Below are 23,827 nucleotides of genomic sequence, written 5' to 3' on the forward strand. Positions count from 1 at the left end.
TGGAACAGAGGGCCTCGCTGTTTTTTTGTAGCAGAGGGCCTCACAGAATTTGTGGAAGAGGGCCTCGCTGATTTTGTGGAACAGATGGTCTCACAGATTTTGTGGAGCAGAGGGCATTACTGAGATTGTGGAACGAATGGCCTCATTGATTTTATGGAACAGAGGACATCACTGATTTTGTGGAACAGAGGGCCTCACATATTTTGTTTAACAAAGGGCTTCAATTATGTTGTGGAATGGAGGGGCTCACTCATTTCGTTGAGCAGAGGGCCGATTTTGTAGAGAAGTGGGCCGTGCAAATTTTGTGGAACAGAGGGCCTCAATATATTTTGTGGAATAGAGGGCCTCGCAGATTTTGTGGAACAGAGGGCCCCACTAATTTTGTGGAGAGGGTCCCACATATTTTGTGGAGCAGAGGGCCTTCCTGATTTTTTGGAACAGAGGGACTCACTGATTTTGTGGAGCAGAGCGCATTACTGAGATTGTGGAACAAATGGCCTACTTGTTTTATGGAACAAAGGGCCCCACTAATTATGTGGAGGAGAGGGTCGCACATATTTCGTGGAGCAGAGGGCCCTCCTGAATTTTTGGAAGAGGGACTCACTGATTTGCCGAGCAGAGGGCATTACTGTGATTGTGGAACAAATGGGCTCATTGATTTTGTGGAATAAAGGGTCTCGCTGATTTTGTGGAGCAGAGGACCTCACTGATTTTATGGAGCAGAGGGCCTTCCAGATTTTTTGGAACAGAGGGACTCACTGATTTTGTGGAACAAAGGGCCTCAGATTTTGGGTCTCACTGATTTTATGGAGCAGAGGTCATTACCGACATTGTGGAAAAAATGGCCTCATTGAATTTGTGGAACAAAGGGCTTCGCTGATTTTGTGGAACAGAGGGCCTCACTGATTTTGTGGAACAGAGGGCCTCGCTGGTTATTGGTAACAGAGGGCCTCACAGAATTTGTGGAAGAGGGCTTCGCTGATTTTGTGGAACAGATGGTCTCACAGATTTTGTTGAGCAGAGGGCCTCACTGATTTTGTGGAGCAGAGGGCTTCACATATTTTATCACGCAAAGGGCCTTTCTGATTTTGTGGATCAGATGGCCTCACGGATTTTGTGGAACAGAGGGCCTCACTGATTTTGTGGAACAGAGGGTCTCACTGATTTTATGGAGCAGAGGGCCTTCCTGATTTTTTGGAACAAATGGACTCACTGATTTTATGGAGCAGAGGGCCTTCCTGATTTTTTGGAACAGAGGCACTCACTGATTTTATGGAGCAGAGGGCATTACTGAGATTGTGGAACAAATGGCCTCATTGATTTTGTGAAACAAAGGGCCTCACTGATTTTGTGGAAGAGAGGGCCTCACTGATTTTGTTGAACAGAGGGCTTCGCTGGTTTTGTGGAACAGAGGGCCTCACAGAATTTGTGGAAGAGGGCCTCGCTGATTTTGTGGAACAGATGGCCTCACATATTTTGTGGAGCAGAGGGCTTCATTGATTTTGTGGAACAGAGGACATCACTGATATTGTGGAACAGAGGGCCTCACGTATTTTGTGGAGCAAAGGGCTTTACTTATGTTGTGGAATGGAGGGCCCACTCATTTTGTTGAGCAGAGGGCCTCATTAGATTTTGTGGAACAGAGGGACTCACAGATTTTGTGGAACAGAGGGCCCCACTATTTATGTGGAGGAGAGGGTTGCACATATTTTATGGAGCAGAGGCCCTTCCTCATGTTTTGGAACAGAGGGACTCACAGATTTTGTGGAGCAGAGAGCATTACTGAGATTGTGGAACAAATGGCCTCATTGATTTTGTGGAACAAAGGGCTTCGCTGATTTTTTGGAACAAAGGCCCTCACTGATTTTGTGGAACAGAGGGCCTCGCTGTTTTTTTGTAACAGAGGGCCTCACAGAATTCGTGGAAGATGGCCTCGCTGTTTTTGTGGAACAGATGGTCTCACAGATTTTGTGGAGCAGAGGGCATTACTGAGATTGTGGAACGAATGGCCTCATTGATTTTGTGGAACAGAGGACATCACTGATTTTGTGGAACAGAGGGCCTCACATATTTTGTTTAACAAAGGGCTTCAATTATGTTGTGGAATGGAGGGGCTCACTCATTTCGTTGAGCAGAGGGCCGATTTTGTAGAGAAGTGGGCCGCGCAAATTTTGTGGAACAGAGGGCCTCAATATATTTTGTGGAATAGAGGGCCTCGCAGATTTTGTGGAACAGAGGGCCCCACTAATTTTGTGGAGAGGGTCCTACATATTTTGTGGAGCAGAGGGCCTTCCTGATTTTTTGGAACAGAGGGACTCACTGATTTTGTGGAGCAGAGCGCATTACTGAGATTGTGGAACAAATGGCCTACTTGATTTTATGGAACAAAGGGCCCCACTAATTATGTGGAGGAGAGGGTCGCACATATTTCGTGGAGCAGAGGGCCCTCCTGAATTTTTGGAAGAGGGACTCACTGATTTGCCGAGCAGAGGACATTACTGTGATTGTGGAACAAATGGGCTCATTGATTTTGTGGAATAAAGGGTCTCGTTGATTTTGTGGAGCAGAGGACCTCACTGATTTTATGGAGCAGAGGGCCTTCCAGATTTTTTGGAACAGAGGGACTCACTGATTTTGTGGAGCAGAGCGCATTACTGAGATTGTGGAACAAATGGCCTACTTGATTTTATGGAACAAAGGGCCCCACTAATTATGTGGAGGAGAGGGTCGCACATATTTCGTGGAGCAGAGGGCCCTCCTGAATTTTTGGAAGAGGGACTCACTGATTTGCCGAGCAGAGGATATTACTGTGATTGTGGAACAAATGGGCTCATTGATTTTGTGGAATAAAGGGTCTCGTTGATTTTGTGGAGCAGAGGACCTCACTGATTTTATGGAGCAGAGGGCCTTCCAGATTTTTTGGAACAGAGGGACTCACTGATTTTGTGGAACAAAGGGCCTCAGATTTTGGGTCTCACTGATTTTATGGAGCAGAGGGCATTACCGACATTGTGGAAAAAAGGGCCTCATTGAATTTGTGGAACAAAGGGCTTCGCTGATTTTGTGGAACAGAGGGCCTCACTGATTTTGTGGAACAGAGGGCCTCGCTGGTTATTGGTAACAGAGGGCCTCACAGAATTTGTGGAAGAGGGCTTCGCTGATTTTGTGGAACAGATGGTCTCACAGATTTTGTTGAGCAGAGGGCCTCACTGATTTTGTGGAGCAGAGGGCTTCACATATTTTATCACGCAAAAGGCCTTTCTGATTTTGTGGATCAGATGGCCTCACTGATTTTGTGGAACAGAGGGCCTCACTGATTTTGTGGAACAGAGGGTCTCACTGATTTTATGGAGCAGAGGGCCTTGCTGCTTTTTTGGAACAGAGGGACTCACTGATTTTATGGAGCAGAGGGCATTACTGAGATTGTGGAACAAATGGCCTCATTGATTTTGTGGAACAAAGGGCCTCACTGATTTTGTGGAAGAGAGGGCCTCACTGATTTTGTTGAACAGAGGGCCTCGCTGGTTTTGTGGAACAGAGGGCCTCACAGAATTTGTGGAAGAGGGCCTCGCTGATTTTGTGGAACAGATGGCCTCACATATTTTGTGGAGCAGAGGGCTTCATTGATTTTGTGGAACAGAGGACATCACTGATATTGTGGAACAGAGGGCCTCACGTATTTTGTGGAACAAAGGGCTTTACTTATGTTGTGGAATGGAGGGCCCACTCATTTTGTTGAGCAGAGGGCCTCATTAGATTTTGTGGAACAGAGGGACTCACAGATTTTGTGGAACAGAGGGCCCCACTATTTATGTGGAGGAGAGGGTTGCACATATTTTGTGGAGCAGAGGCCCTTCCTCATTTTTTGGAACAGAGGGATTCACAGATTTTGTGGAGCAGAGAGCATTACTGAGATTGTGGAACAAATGGCCTCATTGATTTTGTGGAACAAAGGGCCTTGCTGATTTTGTGGAGCAGAAGGCCTCACACACTTTGTGGAACAGAGTGTCTCACTGATTTTGTGGAGGAGACGGCCTCAGATTTTGAGCAACAGAGGGCCTCACTGATTTTGTGGAGCAGAGGGCTTCACAGATTTTGTTGCGCAACGGGCCTTACTGATTTTGTGGATCAGATGGCCCCACTGATTTGGTGTAACAGAGGGCCTCGCTGGTTTTGTGGAACAGAGGACCTCACTGATTTTGGGAAACAGAGGGCCGCAATGATTACGTGGAGCAGAGGGTCTCACATATTTTGAGGAGCAGAGGGCCTCACACATTTTGTGGAACAGAGTACTCCACTGATGTTGTGGAACAGATGGCCTCACTGATTTTGTGGAACAGAGGACCTCACTGATTCTGTGGAGCAAAGGGCCTCAGATTTTGTGGAGCAGAGGGGCTCGCTGACTTTTATGAACAGAGGGCCTCACAAATTTTGTGGAACAGGGGGCCTCACTAATTTTATGGAACAGAGGGTCTCACAGATGTTGTGGAAGAGGGCCTCGCTGAATTTGTGGAGCAGAGGGACTCAGATTTTGTGGAACAGAGTGCCTCACTAATTTTGTGGAATAGAGGGCTTCACTGATTTTCTGGAAGAGGGTCTCACTGATTTTGTGGAGCAGAGGGACTCACAGATTTTGTGGAACAGAGGGCTTCACTGATTTTGTGGAACAGAGTGCCCCACTGATGTTGTGGAACAGATGGCCTCACTGATTTTGTGGAATAGAGGACCTCAGTGATTTTGTGGAGCAAAGGGCCTCACAGATTTTGTGGAGCAGAGGGGCTCGCTGACTTTTATGAACAGAGGGCCTCACAAATTTTGTGGAACAGAGGGCCTCACTAATTTTGTGGAACAGAGGGTCTCACAGATGTTGTGGAAGAGGGCCTCGCTGAATTTGTGGAGCAGAGGGGCTCGCTGACTTTTATGAACAGAGGGCCTCACAAATTTTGTGGAACAGAGGGCCTCACCGATTTTGTGAAGCAGATGTCCTCATAGATTTGGTGGAACAGAGGGCCTCACTGATTTTGTGCAACAGAGTGCCCCACTGATGTTGTGGAACAGATTTGCCTCACTGACTTTGTGGAACAGAGGACCTCAGTGATTTTGTGGAGCAAATGGCCTCACAGATTTTGTCGAGCAGAGAGGCTCACTGACTTTGGTGAACACAGGGCCTTACAAATTTTTTTGAATAGAGAGCCTCACTAATTTTGTGGAACGGACGGCCTCACCGATTTTGTCAAGCAGATGTCCTCAGATTGTGTGGAACAGAGGGCCTCACTGATTTTGTCAAGCAGATGGCCTCACAGATTTTGTGGAACAGATGGCCTCACTGATTTTGTGGAACAGAGGGCCTCACTGATTTTGTGGAACAGAGGGTCTTGCTGATTTTGTAGAACAGACGACGTTACAGATTTTACGGAACAGATAGCCTTACTGATTTTTCGGAACGGGCCTCACTGATTTTGTGGAGCATGCCGTCACCAGTGAAGCTGTAGGAGATGTGCGACATGAAGGCGCAGAAGCACCAGTAGGCATCCACCTCCGAGTCAAACACCTCCAGGAAGCGGCTCAGCAAGTCGTTCATGCCCTGCGCGTAGCTCACGTCTGTCAGGGCGGCATGGTCAGGCGTCCACGTTGAGCAGCAAAAACAAAACACGGCGACACGTCTGGAGGAGTAACTCTCACGGGACATCACACTTCCCCTGTCCCCCCCACCCTGCTACACCCTCCCGGCACTCCTCCGTGAACTTCACGGAAATTTGAAGGAACTGCGTTGTCGGTGGTGTGAAAGCAGGGATTTTATTTGAAATAATTACGACTGTAATTATGAATAAAAATTACGACTGTAATTATTAGGTCTGATTTCCATTTGCTTCATCATTGTACTTGTTTTCCAGTATGTTTTTCCTCTTGAATTTTAGCGATCCGGTTTACTATTGCAAAAAAGACGATCCTCGTCTCTTGACTCAATCAAAATAAACTTGAAACTTGTATGGGTGCGATCCGTCTATCAGTACACCAGCAGGTTTGTGAAGGTCACAGTCCTCTATGATCCACCAACCCTTGTCTCCAAAGCACTGGATTACAATTACGTACCAACCTACCCTCATCAACATGCACCACCTATTCAGTGGAAATACCTGATAGCTGTAAAGTGGCATTTCAAGCCCTGGTCCTCATTCACTCCACTCACAAAAGGCCATTACCGAACCCAACGTGTAATTTGTTTTCGCTGTCGTGCAGTTTCGTTGGAAAGGCGGCAGTAAAAGCACTTAACCCCTGCCCCACGCACTCGGTCAAAGTCTCGAGAAAAGCGTTACAGACACTCGCGCGTTTTGTCCAATGCCTCAACTCCAGGGCTAAAACAACGATCGGCCACTGTGCACCCCCCCCCCCCCGCCGCCCTGGCTCAACGATTCACAGGAGCTGCACCACCGCCGGCTAGTGCGACGTGCTGCCACAGCCAGCGTGGTGAATCCGGCATCACAAGGGTTCTAATTTAGCACTGGATGGGGTGAAAGGTAGCGTGGAGGATGTGGTAGCGGTATTCTAGCAGTTCCGCGCGCTGCGCTACGAACCCCAGGACTTTAGTTCGATACTTGCTCACGGCCAACACCAGTTACAATTATGTGAACTGGTTCTGGGCCTCCCTTAGGTCGACTCATCCTCAAATGAGCACCTGGTGTGGTGTGTAAACATCGCCACGAGGGAGAAAAAGGCGGCCGGGTGTGGTGCTGGCCACCCACCCACTCGTGTGCCATGCCGGTTTTTATAGGTGCTCGCTAACAGCACTTGCCACAAGTCTGTGAAGGCTATATGGGGGGTTTTGTCTTTGGAGGATGAGATGGAGGGTGGATGGAGGTGGTGGAGTGGTGGTGGGAAATGATTTGTGTTGTTTGGCCGCCAAGAATTGTAGAAGATAGAGTGGGTGCGTGCGTCACAATAGCCCTGCGCTGTTGTTTTTACACACTTTTATTGAACTTGCCGTGTTGTCTGTTTATATTCTTTAAAATATTTGACACTTAATATCTTCGGATCAACGAAGCCGAACGAGCTGACATTTTCTACACAAAGTCGTCTCACGTGAGAATTCAAGATTTCATTATAAAACCAGTCCAGGTCCCGCCAATCGTGGGCCTATTCGTGTTTTTTACGTCATTTTAATATCTAATATGCCTACATTCTACTCCGTCTTGGGTAATCAGAGCAGCTTTTGTTGGTTAGTCTCTGACCAATGAGAGGCGCGCTTACATCGCCGCTCGTCATGGCGCCGGAGCGGCCGCTGTGCTTCCCTCTTCCTTCGTGCAAAACCAACAATTACAATGATAACAATTAATACTATTCCTATTGTTAAAATAATTACAGTTATAAGTCATAAATAATGTTTTTGTTTGCTTTGTCACGCCCGTTCCGACGTGCGGAGGGCAACATGGTTATGCTCAAGTTGAGTGAGCAGGTGAAAACCGTGATCATGTTTTACGATGAAATGCCGTAATGTTATCCATAATATCATTGCCAAAATGTTCTAATTATGGTTGTTGATATAAATGCTTGAATTAAAGTGCAAAATCTGTGCACGTTGAATACGGTGTCGCGATATGCACTACTATGCATATGTGTGCATTGTTATAGCATTGCAGTCTACAGTGACGGAGCACAATTTAAGAGTGTGCTCCTAATCTCAGCTCGTTACCTGTATAAAGGACACCTGGGAGCCAGAAATCTTTCTGATTGAGAGGGGGTCAAATACTTATTTTCCTCATTAAAATGCAAATCAATTTATAACATTTTTGACATGCGTTTTTCTGGATTTTGTTGTTGTTATTGTCTCTCACTGTTCAAATAAACCTACCATTAAAATTATAGACTGATCATTTCTTTGTCAGTGGGCAAACGTACAAAATCAGCAGGGGATCAAATACTTTTTTCCCTCACTGTATATGTGTCTTACCGGCTTTCATACAGTACAGTACTTAATGATCGCAAATTTGGCAATTAAACGCGTTATACGTATCGTGTTCTATATGTCATTTCACTACTTTTCAATCGAGGTGATCGTTATTCTACTTGTAATAGCTGTGTTGCGTGCTATTAACCTTTCATAACGTTGACTGTTGTCGAGGAATGTACATGCTTTCATTTATTGTAGGGTCAAGGATTGACATAGGCAAACCATCACTATCATCTCTACAGGGTCATAAAATAGCTACCACTTTGTGCAAAGTCGTCAGTGGTTATTAAAGATGGTCCCTGCCACGGGATTCTGGAATTTCCACTGGTGGGGATGAGCGCTGCACAATGCCTGTAGAGGCATATAAATGTTGAGACCTTTTGTCAATCCACTGCTGGATGAGGGCCTCCCCACACCGTGCTGGTTGTGGAGGCCGTTTGACCATACTTCACCCCGACTGGTCAGTGCGGTTTGGTAAAGGCAAGCAGCATAGACGTACAGTACAACTCGATATATACACGTCGCCTCGCAGCCCTATGACAACCTGTTTGTGCATGGTGGCCACTCATTCCAGCCACCCATTCTGGCCACTGTCCAAGCTGAGATCTGCTTGGCTTACGAGGTCCTACCAGATTGGGCGCATTCCAAGTCCGGGTGTTTTGTTCATAGGTGTAGAGGGTTTGTTGTATATGTGGGTGTTATGAAATTTGATGAAAATAATGAAAATTAAATGAAATTTGAAGTTTGCAAAATTTATCCGAAATTATGTTAATTCGTGTAATTATCCGTATAAATTATGCTAATTCGAGAGGTAATCGTATTAATTTGTACGAGTGGGTGTGGTTATGTTAATGATAGCCTTTATGATAATCAGGCCCTGCCTCGTTGACGAGGTGGTGTTATCAATCGGGATAATGCAATCAATCGTATGCAGTTATGCTAGTGTCACCTCGGCTTCATTGTCTCCCCTCGTATTATCGATCAGTATAATACAATGATTCTCGCTTTAACGTTTATTGGGTGGATTAGTGTATTTATATTTTAGGTTCCCAGGTTCATCTCATCGCAGGATACAGATCTTATGCAAAAATTTCAGGAAAGAATCACACGACCACTTCTGTATTAATACATTTATTTATAATTAAACCTTAACTACAATATAGTATGTGAACTCTCAATCTCGGAACGTCAACACGGTACACTACAGTATCATCAACGACTGTACGATTTCACTTTGATAACGGCACATGGATCCCGCATAACGCAATTATTGTTAGTGAGAGAGAGTCATTAAAACATGCGAACGCTATTCTAACAAAAACCTTAACTTAATAACAAATGATTATACTTGAATTGTTCACGCTGTACCACACTCCTTATTGATCATATGCAACCCTTATCACGTTGGTAACAGGGCAATTAATTATTATGCAGCGTAACACGAAGAGAAAATATGAATAAAGTCCTTAAGATTATGCCACGGTATTCATGTGAAAGACAAACAAAAATAACAAAATATTATTTCTAAAGGCACAAATAAGCATTCATAGATTAATCAACGATATTGTATAATTAAGAGATGGCTTGGAATAAGGTGCGCGACGGGACGTGCTTCTCACGGGAGATTAATGAATTCGTGTACCAGATTGGATAAGGAAGCAGGTTTAACATCATTTCTCCCTGTGAGCGCAGCCCGTGGTGAAGGTCTCAAGAATTAATTCGGATAGATGAATCTATGGGTAATTTATGCGATTAGAAGTACCATCACAAGATATTAAGGAGGAAAATCATGAATATACTTATAAACGACGGACTGTTATCACACGATCGATGCTTCCACGGCCACATGTATCATGGACATGAGTGTGTTTGTGTGTCATGAGGTGCGTGTAGCAGTCAGTGTTCGGAATTATTTTTTTTCGTTAAGCAGACGTAAGATTGGTCGTGTAGTGGGGGCATAGCGCATCATCGTATCGTTGAGTTCTCTTTATAGGTTAATGTGAGTGTGGTTGGTCTTCTTGCGTTAACATACGCCGACGTTGGCATCCCTTGTAGGAAAAGTATACTCGCTCCCTTTAGAGCGGTGAGGGTGCGTGGGGGTGCATCATACGTATCGCCGCACTCCTCCACACGGCAGCCAGCCTCTGTCCACGTCTGGGGGGAAGAGTTGGCACGCTGCCCACTCCTGGTGCAGCTCGGACACGCACAGCAGCACGGGGAGCAGCAGCAGATCCTCTTCACTGCTGGATGACTGCGCTGCTCTCTGGTGGCTGATGGCACTCGGCGGCGGACGGCGCTGTGGTTGACGGCGCTCTGTGGTTGAAGGCGCTCTGTGGTTGACGGCGCATTCTGCCCTGCTGGCAGATGCCGAGCTGGTAGAAGCCCCTCTGGCTGATGAGCCGAGCTGCTCTTAGCCCTTGCTGATGATGAGGTCGGAGCAGAGCTGAGCTGACCCGCCGGTCGCAGCTCGCTCCTGAGCCGACCGAACTCAGCTGAATTCCAGACGAACTGCCCCGATGGGCCGGCTCCGGTGAGCCGGCCGAACTCCCCCGAGTTCTGACCAAACTGGTCGAACTGGTCGAACTCAGGTTTCAATGCTCAGGGTCCTCTTTTGATGCCAAAAATCCCTTTACTTGGATCCTGCCCACAAGGCGGAGCTTCTTCCGATTTTGCTGTGTCAGGATCTGTCCGTATGTGTGTGTCCGTGTGTGTGTCCGTACGTGTGTCAGTGTGTGTCCTTGTGTGCATCACCCACGGCATATTCCGCTGTCACCCTCCTTCCATAAAACACCAAAAGTAAAACAACCAGACGTTACAAATTGTCTCGAAGGCGTCGCTCTGTCTGCCTCTCTGTCTGCCGGCGCGAGAGACAGGGCAAGCTTACCTCCCTGTATCATGTCCCCGACACACAAGGGAATGGTTAATAAGTGTTAAGTTAACATTTCATTTCATCACAGTTCCACAGTTATGATTCGGTATGTAACCCAAGGTCTGTGTCGTCCTCCATCGTGGTGCCTGACCCATGTCAAGGGAAAGTGTTTTCCCGAGCGTATACCACACTCCTACCCCGCGCTGCGGGGATACAAAGACGGCTGGGATCTCCCTTTCTCTCCGACCCTGGGTTTAACATCGCCAAAGTCATTATGCAGTTTATGTTTTGTCTAAGCTTGGTATAGTTCACGGTGAATAGCGCCAACATGAATGTTATGTAGGAAATAATGTATTGTGAATTTTTACTTAGCCTGGTGTTTTCGCTGACATGCCGGAGCATTCCAAGCCCCCGCCCTTATTCCTGCTTGCTGTTTCTCTCAGTCTCTGCTCCACACTCTCTGGCCCCCACTCTCTGCCCCATTATCGTGCAACTGCCAGCTTCAGCAAAGACACCCGGCGGTGTCTCTCCCGCCCTTCTTCAGGGCTGCGCCTTTATCCGGGCTACACACGCCGTACATCTCAAGGTTCCTCATCAACCTCATCTGGCTGTGGTGGGGGAATGTTAGTGATCGCCGTTTCCAGCCTTGTTGAGTGCAGGTGGCAGCGATAATGAGTTGTTTGATTCATGCCACAAGCTGGCATTCATTTGCCTCTCTCCACGCCCCTGGGTTTTTTTCCAGGCTTTTTGCTTACGTTGCAGTTTTGCTGTGCTCTTGTATTTTTTCCTCTCTCCCCTTATTTTAACCCTGCTTATTATTTGCTTATGGGTGGAGGCTAGAGCATTCCTTTTTATTAAGGAAAATTCTGATTGTCATATGCTTCGGGTAAAGTTGTATAGAAATTATTAAAGTATGGAAATAACATTTCATATTGAATTAATAGACAGGTGATGGTTGGCTGGTTGGCAATGGGAGTGGGTGTGATGAGTGATTATTTATTTAATTCCATGGCCTGTCCATGACCTGCACATGCTGTTGCTGAGGGACTCAGGACTGTTTTTATTCATTATTAAAATAAAAAAAACAATAGAAATATGTATCTAAATGTATTGAAAAATTACTTGTTAATATTAAGATGGAAAAGGGGCCATATATACAACATCCGCCCTTTTAAAAATGATCGGTGGTCAATTGGCCACATATTATTTTTAAAATAAATATATGCACTTTTCCATCATGAATCATCAATTGTCCTCCAGTTTTGGCGGATTTTTCCTTACAACGCGCGTGTACATGTCACAACTTAGCATGATTACATTTGAAATAAGAAAATAAATACTAAAAGGAAGGCAAAACAATAAGGGAAGGAGAAATTGTTCTACTGACTACATATTATAGATGTCGTTAAAAATATAAAAAAAAATTGTTATCCTTGGGTGGAATCATCAGGCCTAGACTCTACCCCTGTTCCTGGGCTCGAATGGTATGTGGCTTGTGCCTGCGATTAGTCTTTTAAGTTCGGCATTCATTTTGGCAATATGGTATGCTAGGGTTAGGATAGCCATGGCTAATATGATCATTCCTATTGCCCATGTGATTCCCAGTCCCACTTGTTGATTCCGCTGATATTCGGCCTCTTCGGTCACCCAAGTGATATCTGTTACGTTAATCTCTGATTCGCTGATGGCTAATTTCACCTTGTGAAATTCTTTACTATTCAACAGGTTAGACAGAGTGCTGCTTATTTCAAACTTGTGGCTTCGGAATGTTTACTATTTCTACCTCTGCTTGATGTAGGCTTTTGTCTAAATTATATAATACCTTGTCCCCTATGTGTACGAATGTTCCTCTTGGTACTGTGACCAGGGCGATGTGACTTGGAATCGGAACTTTAATGGTTACGGAGTGTTGATCGGTGGAAACGGTTGCCGTATCTAGAGGTGTGCTTATTAACCACGGAGCATCGGCTATCATGGCCACTGTCTCGGTTCTTTCTTTGGGTTTACTTCGCTTGAACTTGCAAGTCTCCCTGGAGCTTAGGGTTGACAGACCGCGCATCATTTCTGCTGTATTGATTAGGAATGGTTCCCCTGGGGAGAGCCAATGAACCTCTTTCATTATTTGGCACATGTTTAGGTCAGGCACTAGGTACTTAAGAGGGCCCTCTTCCTGATAGGCCACCACTAAGGGGGTTTCCATCTTTAGAGTAAATGTCGTTATTCCATGCACCCACATTCAATACTGTCCGCAATCGAAATACATTTTCGGGTTTGACCAGTGGTAAATTTAACAAAAATCCCAGCTGTCTGGTCTGGGGGTCCACATGTATGGGTGTGGCTGTACCCATGTTAAAGGCAATTTGTACTTGCGTTGGACTGATTGTTTCCAGGGATGCTGCTTGTAGCACCTTTTTTTTAGTGTTGGAGATACCAGATATGAAGGAATTTGTCCTTGGATAAGATCACTGATGCTGCCGCTGGTGCTACGCAACAAGTCTTTGGATCAACCATTGAATTGGCTGTCGAGTATTCTCTTCTTCGTACAGATCTCGGATTGTGAAACCCAATTCTTGGATTGTTAAGTTAACCATGGTGGAGTGCAGGTTAACGAGAACCACGGTGTCTCTCTGTCTTTCTCATGTTACCTCTCTGCCACTTCTGTACCAAGTCATTGATAACCTGACTGACTCTTTTAGTTAAGAGTGTATCATATCTCTCATGGCCAGGTATCTTAGAGTTACCTATGACACTTCCATGCAACATCATCACATCGTCGTCCTGGTTCATCGTCATTACGGCTTTAGCCAAATGAGCACGGCTCACTGGTTCGTATCGGTAACTTCTTTTATCACTCACTTTCCATGTGAGATTGTGTGGCGTGAAGTTATGCTGTGCGTAACCAGGATTAACATACACTCTCCATTATGTAGTGTAGCTGATAGACTTAAGAGTGTATCTTAATTCTAACATCTCATGTGCAGCGTGAGTTACTCTGGAATTTCACCTCAGAGTGAATATAAAACATTTGTATCACAGAATGCCTCAGTTCAACTCGTGTTACTCTGGTATTCCCTTCAGAGCACATATCAAAAAAATTGTATCACAGAATATGTTGGTTCGACTCGAGCAAATCATCTTACTCCCACTGTCTTTGTTATACACTGCTACTCTGGTATTTCCCTCAGAGTGCGTTTTTTGTTTGTTTTACACCCGTTTACAGTCACAGGGCAATGTTTGATCACAATACCTTGGACAATACAACAGTGATTCGTTCCTTAATTTAAGCATAAACTGTCTGCGAGAGATCCCGGAAAGAGCCCCCAATTTGTTGTATATTTGGGTGTTATGAAATTTGATGAAAATAATGAAAATTAAATGAAATTTGTAGTTTGCATAATTTATCCGAAATTATGTTAATTAGTGTAATTATCCGTATAAATTATGCTAATTCGAGAGGTAATCGTATTAATTTATACGAGTGGGTGTGGTTATGTTAATGATAGCCTTTATGATAATCAGGCCCTGCCTCGTTGACGAGGTGGTGTTATCAATCGGGATAATGCAATCAATCATATGCAGTTATGCTAGTGTCACCTCGGCTTCGTTGTCTCCCCTCGTATTATCGATCAGTATAATACAATGATTCTCGATTTAAAACTTTCGTGACTGCAGTAAAGTAATATATTTTATTATTTTATTGTTTCCCTTCAATGTGACTTTACCGAAAGAACTAAGAATATACAATGATTCTCGCTTTAACGTTTATTGGGTGGATTAGTGTATTTATATTTTAGGTCCCAAGTTCATATCCTTCTCGCTTTGACATTACTGAGTGAATTAGTGTGTTCATATTTTAGGTTCCCAGGTTCATATCTCATCGCAGGATACAGATCTTATGCAAAAATTTTAGGAAAGAATCACACGACCACTTCTGTATTAATAAATGTATTTATAATTAAACCTTAACTACAATATAGTATGTGAACTCTCAATCTCGGAACGTCAACACGGTACCAATACAGTTTAACATAATTTCTCCCTGTGAGCGCAGCCCATGGTGAAGGTCTCAAGAATTAATTCGGATAGATTAATCTATGGGTAATTTATGCGAATAGAAGTACCATCACAAGATATTAAGGAGGAAAATCATGAATATACTTATAAACGACGGACTGTTATCACACGATCGATGCTTCCACGGCCACATGGTTCACGGACTTGAGTGTGTTTGTGTGTCATGAGGTGCGTGTCGTAGTCAGTGTTCGGAATTTATTTTTTTCGTTAAGCAGACGTCAGATTGGTCGTGTAGTGGGGGCATAGCGCATCATCGTATCGTTGAGTTCTCTTTATAGGTTAATGTGAGTGTGGTTGGTCTTCTTGCGTTAACATACGCCGACGTTGGCATCCCTTGTAGGAAAAGTATACTCGCTCCGTTTAGAGCGGTGAGGGTGCGTGGGGGTGCATCATACGTATCGCCGCACTCCTCCACACGGCAGCCAGCATCTGTCCACGGCTGGGGGGAAGAGTTGGCACGCTACCCACTCCTGGTGCAGCTCGGACATGCGCAGCACGGGGAGCCGCAGCAGCAGATCCTCTTCACTGCTGGATGGCTGCGCTGCTCTCTGGTGGCTGATGGCACTCGGCGAAGGACGGCGCTCTGTGGTTGACGGCGCTCTGTGGTTGACGGCGCACTCTGCCCTGCTGGCAGATGCCGAGCTGGTAGAAGCCCCTCTGGCTGATGAGCCGAGCTGCTCTTAGCCCTTGCTGATGATGAGGTCGGAGCAGAGCTGAGCTGACCCGCCGGTCGCAGTGAACTCAGCTGAGTTCCAGACGAACTGCCCCGATGGGCCGGCTCCAGTGAGCCGGCCGAACTGGTCGAACTGGTCGAACTGACTGGTGAGTCGACCCCCCCCCCCCCCCTCGGTCGAACTGTCTTCCGATGGGCTGGCTCCAGTGAGCCGGCCGAACTCCCCCGAGTTCTGACCAAACTGGTCGAACTCAGGTTTCAATGCTCAGGGTCCTCTTTTTATGCCAAAAATTCCTTTACTTGGATCCTGCCCACAAGGCGGAGCTTCTTCCAATTTTACTGTGTCAGGATCTGTCCGTATGTGTGTGTGTCCGTGTGTGTGTCCGTACGTGTGTCAGTGTGTGTCCTTGTGTGCATCACCCACGGCATATTCCGCTGTCACCCTCCTTCCATAAAACACCAAAAGTAAAACAACCAGACGTTACAAATTGTCTCGAAGGCGTCGCTCTGTCTGCCTCTCTGTCTGCCGGTGCGAGAGACAGGGCAAGCTTACCTCCCTGTATCATGTCCCCGACACACAAGGGAATGGTTAATAAGTGTTAAGTTAACATTTCATTTCATCACAGTTCCACAGTTATGATTTGGTATGTAACCCAAGGTCTGTGTCGTCCTCCATCGTGGTGCCTGACCCATGTCAAGGGAAAATGTTTTCCCGAGCGTATACCACACTCCTACCCCGCGCTGCGGGGATACAAAGATGGCTGGGATCTCCCTTTCTCTCCGACCTTGGGATTAACATCGCCCAACTTATTATGCAATTTGTTTTGTGTAAGCTTAGTATAGTTCACGGTGAATAGCGCCAACATGAATGTTATGTAGGAAATAATGTATTGTGAATTTTTACTTAGCCTGGTGTTTTCACTGACATGCCGGAGCATTCCAAGCCCCCACTCTTATTCCTGTTTGCTGTTTCTCTCAGTCTATGCCCCACACTCTCTGGCCCCCACTCTCTGCCCCATTATCGTGCAACTGCCAGCTTCAGCAAAGACACCAGGTGGTGTCTCTCCCGCTCTTCTTCAGGGCTGCGCTTTTATCTGGTCTACACACACCGTGCATCTCAAGGTTCCTCATCAATCTCATCTGGCTGTGGTGGGGGAATGTTAGTGATCGCCGTTTCCAGCCTTGTTGAGTGCAGGTGGCAGCGATAATGAGTTGTTTGATTCATGCCACTCTTATTCTTATCTCTAGCATCCCGATGTCAGCTTCACAAGCTGGCATTCATTTCCCTCTCTCCACGCCCCTGGGTTTTTCCAGGCTTTTGCCTTACGTTGCAGTTTTGCTGTGCTCTTGTATTTTTTCCTCTCTCCCCTTATTTTAACCCTGCTTATTTGCTTATGGGTGGAGGCTAGAGCATTCCTTTTTATTTAGGAAAATTCTGATTGCCATATGCTTCGGGTAAAGTTGTATAGAAATTATTAAAGTATGGAAATAACATTTCATATTGAATTAATAGACAGGTGATGGTTGACTGGTTGCCAATGGGAGTGGGTGTGATGATTGACCATGTTACCCCACTTTTGTCATTGAATCCCAAACTTTAACGTTACTTTAATAGCAATGTAGAATTAGCTTTTTGACTTAACTATGTCGAGGCTAACGCAAACTCTTGGTGACCTTAGCTCCGCTTACGTCAACCCCGCAGCTTATGCTGTTCAGCTGAGTCTGCATCATTGAGAGATATACAACACCCTTACTCTTGTCTCACCGTGGCCATCCAACCTTCTGCTCTGGGAGTATTATTCTTAATTTCAGGTCAAAGGCCTTTTCACGTTCAAACGTGCGGGGTTGTTTAAATCAGCTCCCCCCGTGCACACAGCCTGTGATAATGGCCTGGCCTTCGGGTGTTTGCCTCAGCCCCTTGGAATTCGCTGTCCAGCACTTGGTTGGTGACCTCTGACCCTGGGAGTATTTATTTATTTAATTCCATGGCCCATCCATGACCTGCACATGCTGTTGCTGAGGGACTAGAGACTGTTTTTATTCATTATTTAAAAAAAAAACAATAGAAATATGTATCTAAATGTATCGAAAAATTACTTGTTAATATTAAGATGGAAAAGGGGCCATATATACAACAGGTTATAGTGATGCTGATGTTAACTACCTCACCTGGTATACAGGAGGTCGTGGGTTCGATGCTGACCCTACACAATGCAGACCTAAAACACGGTAGGACCAACACCTCGGCCGTGGCAGATCACTGTTATAATTCAGTAGGCTCACATGACATTGACTTCTCCAAGATAGAGGTTCTTTGCAAGCCATCTGGCTATCATGAGAGATTCGTTCATGAGGATATCCACATATACAAACACTGAGACAATTTCAACCGAGAAGATGGATTCTGGCTTAGAAATCATTGGAAGGATTTGATAAAGTCACGTAGGTAAAAAATAAAACAAAAATCACGACGTTTCGGCCACAACACAAGTGGCCTTCATCAGGTGAAGGGACCAGACTGTCTAGAGGACAGCGCTGGAGTCAACACAGCCAAGCTCAGACCGCGACCTTTAAGCTGTGTGAGAGGAAACAGAGCACCTTGACAAAGGAATTAGCATACAAATTAGCATTTAATTGGCGGACTTAGCATGATGAACGGTGTAGAGGGGGTGAACATGTGCAGGTTGGTGAGGAGGGGAGGGGGGAGTTTACATATTGATGGTGTGAAAAGGGAATTTAAGCAGCTTCTTAAATTCCCTTAATACAGGAGTTTACATATTGATGGTGTGAAAAGGTAATTTAAGCAGCTGCTTAAATTCCCTTTTCACACCATCAATATGTAAACTCCCCCCTCCCCCGCCTCGCCGACCTGCACATGTTCACCCCCTCTACACCGTTCATCATGCTAAGTCCGCCAATTAAATGCTAATTTTTATGCTAATTCCTTTGTCAAGGCGCTCTGTTTCCTCTCACACAGCTTAAAGGTCGTGGTCTGAGCTTGGCTGTGTTCACTCCAGCGCTGTCCTCTAGACAGTCTGGTCCCTTCACCTGATGAAGGACACTTGTGTTGTGGCCGAAACGTCGTGATTTTTGTTTTATTTTTTACCTATGTGACTTTACCGAATCGAACCAAAGAGTATGGATCCTTGCAGTCACGAAAGCTTTAAATCTAGAAAGGATTTGAAAACCATTTCGGGTCTTAATTGATTGTTCACGCTTACGGTGGCTTTCAGACCGCATCCATTATTTTCATCTCCCCCCTCCTCTTCCGAACATAGATGGACTCGTCCATCTGAATAACTGCCAAATCGCTCTCCGTGGTGCTAACGTTAAACAAACCGCCACTTTTTTCAAATTTTCTTGCTGTGGTTTTCACACCTGATGATGATTGCTTGTGTTGCAGTCGAAACGTCGTGAGAATTTTGTTTTATATTTTTATTATTTTATTGTTTCCCTTCTACGTGACTTTACCGAAATAACCAAGAATATGAATCCCTGCAGTCACGAAAGCTGTAAATCAGCAGTTAAATAGTTAAAAGTTTTCACGGTAAAACAATGGGGTAAAAAAAAACATTTCAATGCACGCACAAACTTGCACTTTGCACGCACAAACTTGCACTCAAAATGAAAAATACATTATTTTCCCCCCAGAATTAATCACATTTGATGTGCTAAATAAAAGTGGGTGGCTTCCTTTCAATGGTTAATTCTCTTTGTGCAAGCCACCCACTTTTATTCAGCATATCAAATATGATTAATTCTGGGGGCAAAATAACTTATTTTCTTTTGAGTGCAAATAAAAGTGTGTGCATTTAAAAACTAGTTTATTTACCAAAATGTTTAACTTTGTGTGTGAAAGGAAAACGTAATACATTTTTAAATGTAAAGTTGCATCTCCAGTGAATTGATGGAATTGTAGGAGGTTAATTAAATATAACAATATTTTTTGTTTAGAAATTAAGTACTTAGAAGAATCTAATACAAATAATGAAAGAACAGCAAATTACTTATCCAGGAAAACCTGGACTGTTTTCGACATTCAGTTTCTCATCAGCAGAGTAGGGTATCTGATGATGCAATGTGTAAAAACATTTTTTTACGTGAATAGACACATATGGGAACGTGTATTGTACTCAGTTATTGTATTATTCATACTCTCAACAAAGACGCGCACTAAATGTGAACATGTCTATTGAAATCGCAATACAATAGGGCTACGTATTAGGTGTTACCTGCATTCCTGCACGGGTAGGCGAGGCTCAATGGGCTAGTTGCCTACTTCGCTAAAACTATGCTCACAATTGACTTCCGCTCAAAATAATTTAATGTGTGGCCGTTTTGTGTTTAGACTACCAACTTAAGAGAGTCGAGAAAATGTGGCCATCCCAACAGGCAGCGAGTGAAGCAAAGATACAACTGTTGACTACTTCCGTCCGTATAATGACTCATATCAGTAAAGTACAGTCATCGGCGTTTACTGCTGCCACGTACCTATGGGAGAGGGCTGTAACCTTCACACGATGGAGACCCATTAGCACTGCATAAAGGCAACGGTCATTCAGGAGCACTGCCTAAAGGCAACGGTAATTCAGGAGCACTGCATAAAGGCAACGGTCATTTACATCTGTTTTCTGGTCATTTACATATGTATATATGTATATTTACCAGAAAACCCACCATGAGGGAAACAGTGCGGGCTGGGAAAAAAAACTGATTTAACCACACGCACAAAGGTAGCATTGTGTATGCAGAAGGTCTCAGCCTTATTCAGACTACCAGCTCGAAAATAACTGAATGTGGTCATTTATTAAATATACACCACAAACTCAAAGAGTTGATAAAATGTTCCCATCCCAATGGCCTGAAACACAACTAATAAAAAAAAACTCAACACATTTGTCAATAACAGTGATCTTCTCAAAAGTGTCGCCTATTATATGTTCATAATTGAGGCTCAAAATTACTCAATTGGGACGACGCATAGCAATCATCTCCCCCTACTGGCAAGAATAATGCCCCCGTTAAAACTTGCATAACTCCATACTAGACTCTTGAGTTCTCGCCCTGTTAAACAAAATCAACTTGACACTTTCATTTATTTAGTTTCATTTCACGAATGCGTTGAGTTTTCTCCATCTAAAAAATTAGGACAATCAGAATCAGAATCTTTTAGATTGGAGGAATCCAATCATGCACGAATGCGTATGCATACCTGCACTCACCTGGGTGAAAGGCAGCGAATGTGATGAGTACATCACGCAGGACCAGCAGATTGGAAAGACCCTCCTTCCTGGAGAATGGCAGAACAAGTTGAGGGAGTAAAAAATAGCGGGGCATCTAACTGCTTGTAAAAAAAGACGGGGAAGAAAAAGTGATTGGCATTTGTCTCACCAGTGCGATAGACCTATGAACCCCAAAAGGCTGAACAGTACAAGGACAATGCAAACTCCTAAGCCGTTGAAAATTATGAAACAAAAAAATAAGGGAGACCGCGTGGATTAGCCATCTGGTGGGACTCACTGGAAGTAGGCGAGGTCCCGGTTTGTGCGTGGGACGTCTTTATCGATGATGCGGATCGCTTTCTGCAGCTCCTCCAGATGGAAGGGCTGGCGGTCGGCAAACACCTGGCACATGGGGCGCAGAGGTCACCCTCATTGGCTGAACGTTATTGCCTCTGCAGGAGGTGCCGGTGTCCTGTCGCTTGACACGGTCTCACCATCATCGCTTGCCCTGCTCATCCTCCTCTCCTTGTACGCAAAGGTGGGTTTGTGTCTTTTTTCTTTCGGAAGTTTATTAGAAATTTTCTACCAGCAACGTGTCAAGAGACGGAGAAACATAGGAATGTGTACGTGTGTGTGTGTGCATGTGGGAAGCAGTGGCACAGAATTCAGCAGACTGCGCTACGAACCCAGTGACCTGATATCGATTCCCACTCATGGCCAACACCAGTGACAATTATCTGAAACGGTTCTGGGCCTCCTCGAGATCGACTCAGCCTTAAATGAGTGCCTGTGATAACATCGCCAATGGGGAGCCAAAGGTGGCAGGGCTTGGTACTGCCCACCCACCCCTTTGTGTGCCGTGCCAGCCTTCGTCGGTGCTTGCTAACAGCACTTGTCCCTACAGTCTGTTGAGGCCATATAGGGGATCTTTCTATTTGTCTTTATATGGAATTAACAACAGACTGCGCCCAGCCAGCATGGTTAATTCACACTGTGGAAAAGCTATACCCAGATGAATAGGAATTTTGACAAACTTGGTGGGGTTATTTTTTGCAGTTATTTGTGAGCGGGCTCAGACAATCAATTCTCTGCACTTGAGAACCCAGTCTAATCACTGATGACTGAAGCACAGAGTTGACCAAGGATTCTAAATAACCACAGCTCAGCGCTCTTGACACGGTAAATGCTCTGTGTGTGGCCATGTCTAGGAGGGAACGGGGCCCGACGGGATGGGTGCGTTACCTGGGCCTGGATGTCAAGGAAAGTGAGCTGCTGCTTCTGCGTTTGCTCAGAGGCAAGCAACGCCGGGCTTGGCGTGTGGGCTTGGGCCTGCCTCTCGGCTGCCTGTTGAGCGGCCACCACCGCCACCAGCCTCTCTGTGGAGGTGACACCCAATGTGACCAATGAGAAGGAATGCATTTCACGTGGGATAAACGTTACGCCGCAGTTCAAGTGACTCGGAGATCATAAAATATAAATATAAGTCGCAGGTTTAAAGGTCGTCAACATAATATTAAACATCTTTAACAAACCATTCAAATACATGTGATACTGCTGTATTACTCTTCACCAAATGTTAAGAAGTTTAAAGGGTCGCAAAACAGATTCTTCAGATATCATCGAGGTTCAAGATGCTAAGTGTTATTTACATCTTGGCTTAAAAGGAAATGTCTGCTGATATTACTTCATCTCCATCATCAGCCATGTGCAATTATCAGTAATGTGCAATCCACTGCTAGATAGTCTCCCCAAGACGCCGCTATCACCTCTCACAATCCCGCGATGTAATAATCTGCCTGTCAAATGGACGTGATCTGATGTATAGCAAAAATACTGCCGTTACTTTCGCATCACTCTTTTCTTTTCAACTAAAAATTACAGGAAAGGATCTCGCCATCAACACAAGGTCCTCAATGTCCACCAATCACCAGACAAACGCTGCACACTCCGCTCAACCCACATGACAAAATATGGCTGGGTGGCGGTGGTGGCTACGTACGTGGCTGCCTGCAATCCAGCACCGTGGAGGCAGCAGCGAGGGTTGGTGGATCACCACACAAGTCAGTACAGCAGAGTGTGGACTAATTTACATCTATTTCCAACTGTACGGGGATAGAATGCTGCCCCCCCATGCGCCTGGATGTTTTTATGAGTGCTGTGGTTTCCTCCCACATGCATCAACACTCACTGATTGGTTGAAAACGTCTAAAGAGAAAAACCCAATGCAGTAGGATCCTCGTCAAAAAGAGGCCTTGGACTCAAGTGTGGCTCTCGTCACTAAATAAGTGACTTATCCTTACAGATCAGTGGTGGCCAACCTGTAAAAGACCAAGAGCCAAAAAGTACCCATGAGTTTTACAAATAGCCAAGTGTATATATACAGCATGTGTAGTGTCTTGTAAAATCACTCAGACGGACACATTGTAACAAGTCACCTGCTTTCACTTTATTAACCTATTGCACCAGTTGTAGGCACTCCTAGAACTATCTACACGGTCACTTAGACCTAACTTCTTCCACTCGTCTCTACGTTACACCTCACCTATCTTGCCCTCGGAAGCTCTGCTCCCAGCGACTCCACACACAGGTTAGTTGCACTCGGCATCCTCACACACATAGGCTTCACACACAGTGCCTCAGCACATAGCTTCTTCTCCACACAGATGCTTGCACACAGCGCCGCAGCACACAGCTTCTTCTCCACACAGAGGCTTCTCACACTCCACCGCTGCCCTCGCCTACGCTCCCTCAGACCCAGTCACTCGTCTGTCCCGGGCGGGGGGATCAACCATCACCCGCCCTGCGACTCGTGAGGGTTGAGGTCCGTTGACGGCTTGAGCGGCAGTGGCGAGATTTCTTCACTTTTGTCTCCAGCAACAACTCACTCTGCTCCATTCACACACGTCCTTATATCCTACGGCCAATAATCTGAGAGTCTCTTTAAGGCTAGTCAGGCTGGCGCCTGTCAGCCCATTAATCAACCCTTATTTCACATCTCCATGGCAACACCTCTGGTGTCAGCGTGAACAACCGATCGCCCC

The 23,827-nt window shown here is 45.3% G+C and overlaps 1 protein-coding gene and 1 long non-coding RNA gene across 5 annotated transcripts in view; one reads left to right on the forward strand and one right to left on the reverse strand.

Annotated features, from left to right (window-relative positions):
* Window positions 1–22,133, forward strand: part of LOC116950658 (uncharacterized) — a 91,535-nt gene extending 69,402 nt beyond the window's left edge. The window contains exons 2-3 of the long non-coding RNA XR_004404059.2: window positions 21,245–21,324; window positions 21,995–22,133. This is a non-coding gene — a long non-coding RNA (uncharacterized LOC116950658). The remainder of the gene's footprint in view (window positions 1–21,244; window positions 21,325–21,994) is intronic.
* Window positions 1–23,827, reverse strand: part of LOC116950656 (uncharacterized) — a 126,297-nt gene that overhangs the window by 96,453 nt on the left and 6,017 nt on the right. For all 4 annotated transcript variants that reach the window (XM_032968598.2, XM_032968596.2, XM_032968597.2 and 1 more), the window contains exons 3-6: window positions 22,029–22,162; window positions 21,085–21,188; window positions 20,787–20,854; window positions 5,455–5,601 (exon numbers count right to left, since the gene is read on the reverse strand). In XM_032968598.2, the coding sequence (XP_032824489.2) occupies window positions 5,455–5,601; window positions 20,787–20,854; window positions 21,085–21,188; window positions 22,029–22,162 (453 nt within the window). The remainder of the gene's footprint in view (window positions 1–5,454; window positions 5,602–20,786; window positions 20,855–21,084; window positions 21,189–22,028; window positions 22,163–23,827) is intronic.

The sequence above is a fragment of the Petromyzon marinus genome, chromosome 40, assembly GCF_048934315.1.
Source record: "Petromyzon marinus isolate PM22_M1 ecotype Great Lakes invasive population chromosome 40, UKy_Petmar_22M1.pri1.0, whole genome shotgun sequence".
Classification (NCBI taxonomy): domain Eukaryota; kingdom Metazoa; phylum Chordata; class Hyperoartia; order Petromyzontiformes; family Petromyzontidae; genus Petromyzon; species Petromyzon marinus.